At 42.3% G+C, this 14,112-nt stretch overlaps 1 protein-coding gene across 1 annotated transcript in view; it reads left to right on the forward strand.

Annotated features, from left to right (window-relative positions):
• LOC134568894 (platelet glycoprotein IX-like) overlaps positions 1–1,546 on the forward strand; it is a 42,460-nt gene extending 40,914 nt beyond the window's left edge. Inside the window, exon 2 of the mRNA XM_063427595.1 lies at positions 520–1,546. Coding sequence (XP_063283665.1) covers positions 521–1,138 — 618 coding nt within the window. The 5' untranslated portion in view covers position 520 and the 3' untranslated portion in view covers positions 1,139–1,546. The remainder of the gene's footprint in view (positions 1–519) is intronic.
• Positions 1,547–14,112: the final 12,566 nt, after the last annotated feature.

A 14,112-nucleotide genomic window follows, 5' to 3' on the forward strand; every position in this document is an offset into this window, starting at 1 on the left:
AGATGTGAAAGCTAGTGGGATTAAAAACATTTCAGGGGGGTGACAATTCAAACTATATATGACTGTGCTTCAAAGAGAGAAGATTAGAAAATAGGTCAGAAAAAAATAATCGCCACCTGAGCGATCATTAAGCAGGAATATGTATCAATGAGGAATCCTGAGTCCAGTACAGTGTGCTAGTGTAATAGTAAGTGTGTGTGCAAGAAAGTAATGTGAATGTGAAGGTAAAGTGAAACAAAGCAATGTGATAAAAGGAAGAAGGAAAACATATGTAATAAAAAATAGAGAGAACAATGTAACCACCTGTGAAATAAGATCAAAATTAGTGTCAGTGATATCTGTGATGTAAGTAGGTAAAAGTAAAAAAGAAAAAGAGAAAATGTGTGAAAATATTGCTTAAATCAAACAAATATACCCACATATGATATTTTCAGAAATCTAGTAGTGAATTGGGTAATTTACTTTTCTGCATAATGAATTGTTCCATTCCCAATCTAACTGAATTCATTTTCATTTCAGAATGCTGTTTTGTCTAGTATTGATTCTTCTCTGGATCCTGTTTCCGAAAACCATTAATGGAAACCTGTGTCCCGGAAAATGTAAATGTACAAATGTGACTGTGGATACTTTAAGAATGGATTGCAGGCTTCAAAACCTGTCCGAAATCCCAGTTATTCCAATATCTACTGAAGAACTGTACCTGCAACAAAACCAAATCACCACAATACCACCTGGGGTATTTGATAAGCTAATGAACCTCAAAAAGTTCAATTTATCCTCTAACCCGCTACATTGTGACTGCAAGATTTTGTATTTGAAATTGTGGCTGGATGATCGAAAACTAGATATAGACAATAGTACTATTTGCTCGACACCGGCTATGTTGCATGGAATGCCAGTATCTCAGCTTAAACCCTGCTCCAGGCCGCATACATGCTTTGATTTCCTTGCTAAAGACACTTTCCTATATATTTCTTTATTTTTGTTGTTTTCCCTATTGATCGTGTGCCTGAAAAAAATCAAACTGATGCAGTTCAGACTGAATGTTACAGATAATGACATCATGTTTCGGACGCATCAGTCTCTCCGAATTAGTTTGAAAAAAAGAAGATTTAATCACAGATATAAAAATGCATAACCATCTACTTCTCGTGTGTTACTGGGCTAATTGTAATAATCAGATGTAAACATGCATACAACCTGGTCAGTTCACTTTAGTTAAATATTTTGGGAATAGTCTTCATATTGTCTTTGTTTTAATTTCAAACTGTTTGTTTTAATTACCGTAATAGTTAATAGAGGGACCAGTGATGGATTTCACAGACATTGAATAGCAAGGACTAAACAAAAGAAGATCTACATTATGAGTGTAATTTATCCATTGCTGGGTACACAATAAGTCTCACAGTGTTATTCAAACTTTGTTCACTCCAAATCTCAATCCAGTGTAAAATATTCACAAGTTCTAAATGTTATCTGGGTTAACAAAATAAACCAACAAAAGATGATTGTGGACAAATTATACGTTTGCAATTTACTGGGCATGATAAATACCAATCTGTATTTTGGATAGTGAGGTAGTCAGGGGTGCTACAAGGTTTAGCTTGTTGGTGTAAAGAAATCAGCTTCAGATGAGACCCTCAGCCAATGAGCTATTCCTGAACTGTGAAGCTTCTATCAAGGATTCTGTCTCTCCTTGGGAAGTAGTGGAGGTGGGGAGCAGCACTCAGAGGACCCCATGATGAAGTCAAACCATTCTAAAATAGCTTCAATACTTACAATGGGGTGGACTTGGGTACCATAACTGTGACAGAAAAAAGGGAGAATGGGGGACACACATGGAAAATAAATTTCTAAATAGTGGTGCTGCCATAAAGACCAACACAGTTTTAAATTTTACAAGGCTACTCAAATTCATCTATGTTAGCAAACATATATGGGGATTCAGTTACACTAAGTAGCCATGTGGTGTTAAAGGGACACTCCAGGCAGCTAAACAATTTAGATGGGCTTAAAAGAAGTTGCGGTGGTATAGAACCTACCTTGGCAATCCGTATGAAGGGGACTGCCTTTCAAGCCATACAGTCCCCTTCGGCAAGTCTGACTCTTCTGAACCATGTGAGTGTGAAACAGTTCCCTGAATGCTGTAAAATTAAAAAAAAAACCACAATTATATATATATATATATGACAAAAATGTTTTACTACAGCAACATGGATGATAATTAAATTTTTAGTGTATTTTCATATTAATACATAATGCTTCTGCCATATGTTCTTGAAGGGGCCTGCTTGCCTGCCTCCTGCCAAAAGACTATGGGCCCTTTAAAAACTTATGTAAACAGACTTGGTTCTTGGGATTTTATATTTGGAACAGGTGCACGAACCAGAGACCAACCGTGAGCTTGTTAACCCTAATTGACAGTTTGTAACACCTTCCACCGCAGCGTTCTAAGAGTTCATCTGGGTGGCCGCTGTTCGCATGAATGACAAAGAGGTGGCAGCCACCTTGTTCCTGTAAACGCAGGCAGCCACGGCCGGTGCAAGGATTTCTGCCGCCCTAGGCAAATATCCATTTTGCTGCCCCCCTCATGTCACACATTCACTGACAGACACACACTGGCAGACACACACATTCACTCACTGACAGATACACATACACTCACTGACACACACACTCACTCACTGACACACATACACTGACACACACACACACACACACTCACTGACAGACATACACTCACTGACAGACACACATACACACAGACACTCATTGACATACATACACTCACTCACTGTCACACACACACACATACACACTCACTGACACACACACACACACAGTTACTGACAGACATACACTCACTCACTGATAAACTTATCCTCACTCAATAACAGACACAAACACAAACTCACTGACAGACACTCACTCACTCACTGACAGACATGCATACACTCACTCACTGACAGACAGACAGACACTCACTGACATACATACACTTACTCACAGACAGATAGAGACACACACACACACATACACACTCACTCACTGACAGACATACACTCACTGACAGACACACATACACACACACAGACACTCATTGACATACATACACTCACTCACTGTCACACACTCACTCACTGACAGACACTCACACACACTCACTGACAGACATACATACACTCACTCACGGACAGGCGCACACAGACACAGACACTCACTGACATACATACTCACTCACTGACACACACACAGACAGACACTCACTGACACACACCCACACACAGGCAGACACTCACTGACATACATACACTCTGTCACTGACAGACAAACACACACACACACATGTATACAAAAAAGAGGGGAAACCACTGTCTCAACCTAAAAGAAAATGAACAGCTCATAGTGAAAAACCATATGAAGCATGCATACAGACACGCTACTTGAAACACTCACAGAGTGGAGATAATCAAAGCACCTTCAGGGTTAAGTATAGAGCCACTGAACTCAGGAACCCAGGAACCAGAAAAAAGGAGGAATTATAGTATAAAAATAAAATCATATTTATTAATAAAACGCCACTGGTCCTACGTGTTTCGTTCTATCTAGTAGAACTTCCTCAGGGATCTCTCCAGTTAAAAAGTAAATACGCATACAAATATGCAGTACACAAAAAATTCCCACTGGAATCGCCTGCGTTCAGTTCTACATAACTTAGAAGGGCACTGTTTGGTGGAAACATTCCCACAAACAAGGTGAACAAGCTCCAGGGTCCGACTATTGACTATTGTGATGGACCACCTGGCACCCCGACCGGGTACCTCCGTGAATCGCTGCTTCCTACTAATCCTTGAGTACCAAAAGCACTGCACCAGATACCATAACCACCGTAAACCCCACAAACTGCCGCAGCTTGGTTGGGGTCTCATCGTCCCTAAAAGGCAGTCCCCTGATAGCCCTGATCTGGGTGACCAACATATCCAAAAATCACCCAGATCAGTTCAGGGGTTCAGGAATTTCCTGGAAGTCATAATTTTGACTGACTGCACATGGTCCTATGCCCAAAACAGTACCAAGAAATCAGTTCTAATGGTCGGTCAAGTTTAGTAGTCTTTTACAGGTGTAAGAAATTATGACCCTCTTACAAGGATATTCTTTTAGGGAATGTGTGACAAATAAGACACAAACACAAGTGTATAATAAAATGTATTGTTAATATTAATTTAAGGATACTGTTAGATTTTAAAAAGGATATACACATTACACATTATAACCATAGTCAGTCCAAAACCAAAAGATACATAATAAAAGGGCAATACTTAAACATTTCAATGGAGGTCTTCCCCTGGCGCCTTCATCTTGGGTAATCTGGGACAGACTATCAGTTCACCATGGCCCTGCTTGCTGTGCTGTCCTCTCCAAAGAGACAAAGAGAAAGAGCCTTCCTTGGATGTTGTCCTTTTAAAGCCTGATTCTTGGAGTAATAAACTACAAGTCCCAGAATTCCTTTTCCCTCCCAAAAGTGGTTTATCCCACCCTCTTTCTCCAGAGAGTTCCTTCTTTACACAAGTCTTTCCCTTTGATCTCTTCCCTCCAGCTATACTGTAATGTTCGAAGTCACCAGTTAGGGTTGGTTCCTGGGTAGGTTAGAAAGCTTGGGAAAACACACACAATTCCATGGTTACACCTAGATGTTAATTCTCTGATCTCCTGATAACATACATGGAATATGGGGGGGGGGGGGGGGGGGGATGTTGTACAATGCAATTGAAAGCTTTGATCCTTATCACACTGTTATCAAGGATAAACCCCAACTTGTGAAACCAGTCACATACACAGAAAGTTATATACAATATTGCAGTTTGGCATATCAATTTCTTACACAGGTTTCCCTGCAGGGCCCATAGTCTGTGGGCAGTAGACTGACAAACAGGACCCTCCAAGAGCGAGTGACAAGGCTACTTTTGTCACTTATCTTCCCTCCCAAGGGGAGACTAACCAGGTACCTGACCTCCTATCGGTCGGTACCTGAGTTAGTCAACAACCCACCCACTTTACCTGTAGCTCTCGAGTGTCCAGCTTTTTTCTGTCTGTCCAATGCTGCAGAGGGGGTGTCTGGTACTCCTGGTCTCTCCGTTTCTTTCCGGTTTGCAGTTGTGGTCAAGGGGAGGGCAGAGGCAAACTGCGCTCTGCCCTGTTGCCAGTGCTTCTCCTGGGGTGGCCTGCGGGTATTTAGGCCAGGACAAAGGGAAAGAGGAGGGTTGAGGCCAGCTGCTCTCTGCCCAGATGCCAGCTCTTCCGCTGGGTGGACTGGTACATAGTCCAGCCCTGTAACAAGGGGGCAGGTAGGGCAGAGGCCAGTGGCACTCTGCCCTGATGCCAGCTCTTCTGCTTAAATGGGGTCAGTGAATACTACCCCAGGACCTGGTTGAGGCTCTGCTGTGAGAGGAGGAATCGCCTACCTCCTCATCCTGGCATTCCTGTGAGGTTGGTTAAGGATCTGGACTGGCCATCTAGCCTCCCTGTAGGTCTGGTGCAGAGACCGTGGTCCCATCTGCGCCATTGGGTTCAGGAGGGCTGTCCTTCTGTAGTTGGGGTGAGGGACCAGCTGTCACCCCTTCTGGTATTTCTGTCTGCAGCTGGGGAGGGAGACTTGCTGTCTCCACTCCCTGAGTTGCACACTGCCGCTGGGGAGTGAGACCGACCAGCTCCACTCCCTGTAACTCACCCTGACGTGGGGGAGGAGGGACGACACCTTCTGTTCCCTGTACTTTACACTGCCACTGGGGGGAGAGACCGACGGTCTCTTCTCCTAATAACATACTCGGCCGCTGGAGAGTAGGCAGGGCCCGCACTACCTGTAAGGCGGACTAGGCAGATGCCTAGGGCGCCCCTTGGGAAAGGGCGCCGCTAGGAGCGCCGGCCCCCCTCATGCTGCAGCCGCCAGAGCGCTCTGCAGAGAGCCTCAGGCGGCTGCAGCTTTGCCCGGGCTGGTGCGTCCATGAGGGCGCACCGCCCGGGCGCAGCCAGAGGAGAGGGGCTGACAGGATGTAAGCGCTCAGCGCTCCCTCCTGTCACTCCCTCACTGTAGTGTGGCCGAGCCCTGCATGTACCCGCGGACCATACAGAGCTCGGCCACACTACAACATAGGTAGGGGAGGGGGGGGGGAAGAAAGAAACAGGGAGGGAGGGAGGGGAAAGAAGGAAACAGGGAGGGAGGGAGGGAGGGAGGGAGAGGGAAGAAAGAAACAGGGAGGGAGGGGAAAGAAAGAAACAGGGAGTCAGGGAGGGAGGGGGAAGAAAGAAACAGGGAGGGAGGGAGGGAGGGAGGGGGAAGAAAGAAACAGGGAGGGAGGGAGGGAGGGGGAAGAAAGAAACTGACAGGGGGAGGGGGGAGAAAGAAACTAACAGGGAAGTGGGAGAAAGAAACTAACAGGGAGGTGGGGGGAAAGAAACTAACAGGAAGGTGGAGGGAACGAAGCTAATAGGGAGGTGGGGGGAAAGAAACTAACAGGGAGGTGGAGGGAAATAAACTAATAGGGAGGTGGGGGGAAAGAAACTAACAGGGAGAGGGGGAAAAAACTAACAGGGAGGGGGGAAAGAAACTAACAGGGGGGGGAGAAACTAACAGGGGGGGAAGAAACTAACAGGGAGGGGGGAAGAAACTAACAGGGGGGAAGAAACTAACGGGGGGAAGGAACTAACAGGAGGGGAATAAACTAACAGGTGGGGGAAAGAAACTAACAGGGAGGTGGGGGAAGAAACTAACAGGGGTGGGGAAACTAACAGGGAGGGGGGAGAAAGAAATTGACAGGGAGGGGGGGAAGACATTGACAGGGAGGGGAATTGATGGGGAGAGAGAAATTGACAGGGAGGGGGGAGTGACAGGGGAGGGAGGGGGGAGGAACAGGAGAGGGAGGGGGAATGAGAGTAACAAGGGAGGGGGGAGAGATTGACACCCATCACACACACACACAATCACACACAATGCACCCCTTACACACAAAGACAATGAACACAGAAAAACACACAATGCATTACACACACAATGCATTACACACACACACACACGCAATGCAACCCTTACACACAATGCATCCCTTACACACACAGAAAAACACAATGCATTCCTTACACACACTCAATGCACCCCTTACACACACTCAAAGCACCCCTTACAGACTCACACACTTCATCCCTTACATACACAGAAACACACCTTGCAGCCCTTACACATACAAACACAGATTCACACAATGCATTCCTTACACACAAATCAGGACATCCCCTACACACTCCACCCCCTGTGAACAAACTCATTGGTGGAACATGAAGGTGGACCCTGGTACCCAGACCTTGAGCTGTGTAAAGGGCCCCCAAAAAATGGAGCTGCTTCCCGTTCTCCCAGAACATTGATTTTTGTGACCACAGTTACAAACAGCCTCCAGAGATCCTGTTCTACACCAGACCAGTGGAGCCAGACTGCAGCTAGAGCCCATCATCATCCTCATCTGCTTGTAAGTAGGCAATCTAGTATATTATTCGTGGCACTAATCTCTAATTTACCTCACATTAAAGAAACACTATAGTCCTCAGAACCACTGCAGGTTAATGTAGTGGTTCTGGTGTCTATAGCCTGTCCCTGCAGGCCTTTTAATGTAAACACGGCGGCACCGCAGCACTGCAGCACTAGCGTTAGTTAACATGGCAGGTCGTATGGGTGGGGCATTGTGATGTCACGGGGGGGAGGCAAACTTTACTTTTGCCTAGGGCGGCAAAAATCCTTGCACCGGCCCTGAGAGTAGGAACAACTCCCGGTAACGCTGCCTGGTGCTGGGTAGTGAGACTGACTTTCTCCACTCCCAGGGATGCTTGCTGCAGCTGGGATAAGGGACCAACAATCTCCTCTCCCTGTGACGCTGCCTGGTGCTGGGTAGTGAGACCGAATATCTCCACTGTCAGGGATTCTTGCTGCTGCTAGGATAAGGGACTGACAATCTCATCTCCCTGTGATGCTCTTGGCTGCTGGGGCATGTATATCCCCCAACGTGTGCCTGATTGCTTGCCCATTCCGCTTGGTACTGCAATTGCTGGGTCACTTGGGCCTCAAGTTCCCTGACAACCGATACCGGAACCTCCGGGCCAAAAAAAGACAGTAGTCATTGCATCTTCCGAAGGAACTCTCCTCGTATGTGAGTGTTGCCCGAGGACTAGTGCGCTCCATCATCCGAGTTCCTTTGTAGACAGGGGCGCTGTACGAATACTAGCGTTGCCCTTAAGTATACATGGTACCGGTGTCTCCAAAATGCTTCTATACTCCTAGGAAGCAATCCCACCGCTGCCACCGATGTGACAGACCGCCTGGCACCCCAACCAGGTACCTCCGTCAATCGCTGCTTCCTAGTAAGCCTTGAGTACCATAAGCACCACACCAGACACCATAACCACCGTAAACCCCACGAACTGCCGCCTCTTGGTTGGGGTCTCATCGTCCTCCACCCACCCTGGACCCAAGACCAGGATCCAGCTTCCAGTGGGTAGACCTCTCCTAGTCCAGAGAGCATAGCAGGAACAGCTCTTAGAAGAGCTAGTGATTATACTCAAGGGAGTATTGTGATATAGCAATCACTAGAGTGTATGTAGTTCTCCAATCCCCCAAACATGAGCCAAAACTTCATGAAGGGGTAAAGCTTTCTGCTTAATGGAAGTCACAGCTGGCCTTTTATGCAAGTCCCCAAGCAAGGTGTACGCCCACATGGACCTTGTTGGGGACATCACACAATCCCTCCCCTCTGCATGGGAGATAATTGGATCAGTAACTGTACTAATTCTAATCCAATTATCTCCAAGCACAGAAAAAAAAACATACATTTCTAAAAAGTCCCCAAAAGTCCCCCAAAACACTTGATATCCCCAAAAATGTTACATCCCCTGATAGCCCTGATCTGGGTGACCAACATATCCAACAATCACCCAGATCAGTTCAGGGGTTCAGGAATTTCTTGGATGTCATAATTTTGACCGGTTAAATTTGGTAGTCTTTTACAGGGTTCCCTGCAGGGCCCATAGTCTGTGGGCAGGAGGCTGGAAAACAGGCCCCTCCAAGAGCCAGTGACGAGGCTACTTTCGGCACAACTATGTTCGGCAGTTTGTTCGGTTTTTAAACTACCTAACTAGACCGACCGCAAGCCCTGATTCTCTGGAACTGTTTTGGGCAGGAGCCTCATGTGTGGTCAGTCAAATTATGTGGGAAATCCCACACCCTTGAACCGAACTGAGTGATATTTGGATATGTTGGTGCCCCAAATTGGGGCTTTCCATGTGTTTGGGGGGTACTTTTAGGGTGTTGTTAAAAAAGTATGTTTTTCTGTGTTTAGATAATGTAATTTAGATGTGTATTGTGTAGCAGTCTCCTCTCAGGTCCAGTGGGGAATGCCCCTTGAATATGACACGGTAAACCCCTTGCATGGGGATTCACATAAAAGGCAGTGTGTTGCTCCCATTAAACCATTTCTCCTTCACCCTCAACATAGCGTCTCGTCTCATGCTTGGAGGGAACAGCTACATTCGCTGCTCTGGGGATTGCTATAAACACTATACTCCCTTGGATTATAATCACCTGCTCTTTTAAGAGCATACTGCTACACTCTCTCTGGAGGAAATGTTGTCTCACTGGAAGCTGGAGTCCAGGGTGGGCGGAGGACAGCGAAACCCCAGCCAAGCTGTAACGCTGGGCACGGGAACTTCAGTGGTTATGGTGTAACCGTGGGCGGTTCCCTTATTTACCTCTATAATGTCTTAAAGCATAGAACTTAGCAGGGCTAACCATACAGATATCTTAGCCATAATGTTATATAGTTAGTAAGAGATCCTCTATTTAACATATGTAAATAATTGAGAATACAATATAAAATAAGGATTGTCTTGGAAGCAATAGTTTTGTCTTTTAGATATTTATTATATAAAAATATAAATATAGACATATAACATCCATTATAGCAGAGTTTATAAGATGAAATTAAATGCTTGCAAATATCATTAATAGGTTAACATACCCTTCTGAACATGTCATCATGTCAGCCTCTCAGTCATTTTAAGATGGAGCAGCGTCTGTCTCCAAGTCTCTCCTCTGTCTCTTAACATTTAAAAGTACACCTATTTATACCTTAAGTGTCGTCATTTTAGAGTCACCATAGTTCATATATGAAAAAGTAACTTGTCTACTTTAAATCAATTTAGGACCTCCCTTAATTTGGCAAAGATACAAGGCCATAACTAAAGGGTGTATACGTCATGGAAATTTTCCTGACTTAGTTCAAGATGGCATCTTAAAGTCTGAATAGCTTATCTGTTGTTTATACTAAGACGTAAGTGCACAGTCGTGGGAGATTCACGGATTTGGGGAAGTTCCATTAACTTGGGGTTACCACAGTATATTGTGTACTGAAAGAGTCGTAGTATAGCCTTGAAACTTGTTTATGCGTTATTGTTATTGTTATTGTAATTCGTCTGGGACAAAATGGCGCAAACATATTATGCACTGAGGTTATTGCTTAAAGAAACATCTATGAAAAACAATATGTTCCATTTCTAACACCTTGTCAGTTTGCAATATCTCTTAAAGACAAAGTACACAGTTTAAGAAATACAACATTTCATTCTAAAACTTGTAATATTTGCATTTGCCCATAACACCCTCTCCATTAAACTGTGGACATTGTAGACCATTTCTTCCTTAAATTAGTGAACCAATTTTCTCCAACAGTCTAGGTTTTTTGTGCTCCCAGCATCTTTGGTCATTGTTGTAACAGTAAAATATCCATAGTGTGATCTTTGCCTGTAAAGGTGGTTGATTAAAATGAGCAAAGCTTTTGTCTAGGAAAGAATTGAAAAGAACACAAAGTTCCAGAGTAAGATATTCTTGGATGGATCCGGATACGAATTGTAATCCAAAGTTAAAAGTAGTAATTGTATTTGTAATCCAAAGTCTTTAAAGGTCTGTAGAAGTTTACATTCCTTAGATACATTGCTGGAGGTTGTGTTTGTAGAATACCCGGGTATTTGTTGTAGAGTATAGGTTGTAGAGTCCAGCTTTCCAAATATTTGGCTAGAATGGTTGCAGATATTGAATCGGCATCATCTGTTATCACCGTGGTGATGGTGTTGGTATTTGTCTTTGTCTTTGCTTTTTTTGTTTTGTTTTTTCATGAAATATCTTTACACCGATTATGATGTGTATAGATTGGATACTCTCCGATATTCTTTTACGGAATAAATTAATTGACAGCATTTCCAAGACATTGTCTTAAGTGACATGGTTCCCATTATAGTAAATGTTATGTTGATACAGCAATCGAAGTGGATTCTCAAAAACGCCTCTTTTTGCTGTACTGGAATCTTTGTAACATCTCAGTGATAGACATCTCAATGACATCAGGTGCTGTTGTGCTAAAAATGTTAACAGGTAAAATCTGTGGAAAAATCTTTACATTTGTTATACTTTGTATAATAATGATAGATGAAATAGTAACATAGTTAATCTTTCTAGTGTTTTGTTTTAAAGATAAACACCCTTGTATATGATTTAGATATATAAGGATAATTTGAAGCAGCAAAGTATTTACCACCTTTGTTCACAATGGTATGTAAAATTACATTCTCTTTAAATGTTAAAAATACTCTTTTATTCAAAATCTCTCTATATATTTGGAATAGTTGCTAATTGGAAATATGACGTTAATTATCTTTCTTGGTCCTGTTAGGTAGAAGACAACCTATTCCCTAAGTTACAATTAGTAAATATAATAACTATAGTTATTAGTGGCTTAAAATACCAGAAACACCCAAATATTGAATTTTATTTTTATTTTTTTTACCAAGATCTGACAGCCATTGTGGAAAGTCACGTTCGTAAGATTGGATGCTTAACAATGAGAATCTTAATTTTTTAAATATATTTACCAGCGGCTGTTGGGTGTAACTTAAGATGATTTGGATTTTTTATTATTTCTAAAAGTGAGTTAAGAAAGCACTTAGATGCAATATTGAAGGTATTTATATTTTAACTCTACCTTTGTATAGGTGGCGTTATGTACCTTTAACCATCACAAACCAAATAACATTTTCTTGGTATTTGAAAAACCGATAAAATATTTGATTACGTGTATTTTAATATATATACATAGAGTGGTATGGATGTTGAATTTATATCTTTGACATCTTTTCACCAGTTTGCAATTTCCAAAATCATCATGTATATCACCTGGACGGGTTAATCCATAATACTCTTTTACTTTCCATTGACTGGCCTTGGCTCTGGCAGACTGAATATTTTTATCATTATAAATAAACTTTATGATAGTTGAAGTAAAGTTTCTGCCTGTCTTTCAGTTAAGTTTTAACTGTTGAAGTACTTCACTTATATTAATTATACCACTCTGCAAACTTATACGGATAACGAGTAGTTTCTGATTTAATAAGAACAGTTCACATTTTCTTCTAAAGTTTAAACGTTATTGCAGTTGTTATTGTAATCATATGATCTTTAACTATCATGATTCAATTATTCATCTGGGTAATTAGCTGTTATGCTCTTATACTTTATCTAATATATTTGTTTGTAGGCCATACTGCAGCTGCATTTGGCATTTTAGCAATAATTTCCAATTGCGTTTCAGATATTCACAAAGTCTATCCACCTTTGTAATTAACACATTATGTGTTTATTTGATACCATTAATTATAGTATCTGTATTATATTACACGTTGTCACTGACACATTTCTGATACAGGGAAACAAATAGCATGATTGCTTTAGTAATTATAATTTTTCTGTCCATGCACCACATTCCTGGAAGTCCAGAATATAGCAAAAATCCTTTGTCGTTTGATTCTATGGAGCCATTTAACGTTTTGATTGGTATAGTTATACCAAAAGAGCAAGGAGTACATCGGTAGATCACATCTGCAACAGAACCATGACAGATTCCTTGTTGTATCAATGTCTCTGTGTTTATGTTTACAGGAGTTCTTTGCTTTGCAAGTATGTAAATAATATGTAGAGTTTAAGAAAAGCTGCAAATCGTGCTTTAGTACAAGTGTCCCATGATGTCAGGTTTCTGAAAGATTTTGCTGGCCTTTTATATTCCATTCTGTTGGCAGGGCATCTGCTCTTAGTAGGCCTGTGTTGTTATTATTTATTAATTGCATCAAGGTTTCTTTCGTTAATTGATATGTTTCTTCCGAATTCAAATTCATATGCCACCAAATGTCATTGTAAAGTTCATTGTTACAGAATATTGTTCCAGCATGGTTTTCACTCCAGTACGAAATCTATATTCCTCTTCTTCTGCTCCTTCCTATTAACCACGTTTTCTGAGTTGTAGGCAACAATCTGTGTCTTGTACTGTGAGGCGCTTTGATAGTCAATCAGGTTTTCTCAGTACCATGTTCCATCTTGAGAAACAGCTGGGTGTTGACAATTATCAGCCTTTATTTCTTTTTCCGGTCATCTTCTGTCTGGATAATAGCAATGTCCAGAATTAACATAGCACTTCTTTTCAGCATAAGAAGGCTGTTTGCGGTAGTCATTCAATGATAAACTATATTGCATAGTCTTTTCTTACATCACCTTCATAGGTGCATCCAAAGTCTTTCACAAGCATCTTTTTCTGTTTTCAGCATGCTTTGCCATCATCGTTGAGTCCATTATTAGGATTTGAAATAGTCCAATCACATCTCTCTCATGTATAATCGGTTTTTGGAATGATCTCAGTAGGTTCCTTGTGAAATACCAGTGTATTCATTTCACTGTGAGCTGTGTCTCTCCTTTTGAGAAGGTTCTTGGAGGTAGTCCTCACGATCAAAGAACTTGTATAGTGTGCAGTCCAATTCAGTTCAGGTGCTTCCTGCTTGTTAACATAATCCCAATGCAGTTTTAAAACGACAGCTTGGGTTGATGTTATGATAATGCTGCAGATTGTAAGAAGGAGACACCATAACCAATTTTCTAGCATCCTTTTGCTTCCATCTTTGCATTTCTTTCTTACTGTATAAGATAATTCAGGTTCAGTCTCTGTTTTCTCCAGTCTTTCTTATAATGATGTTGATGAT

This window comes from Pelobates fuscus, chromosome 7 (assembly GCF_036172605.1).
Source record: "Pelobates fuscus isolate aPelFus1 chromosome 7, aPelFus1.pri, whole genome shotgun sequence".
Classification (NCBI taxonomy): Eukaryota; Metazoa; Chordata; class Amphibia; order Anura; family Pelobatidae; genus Pelobates; species Pelobates fuscus.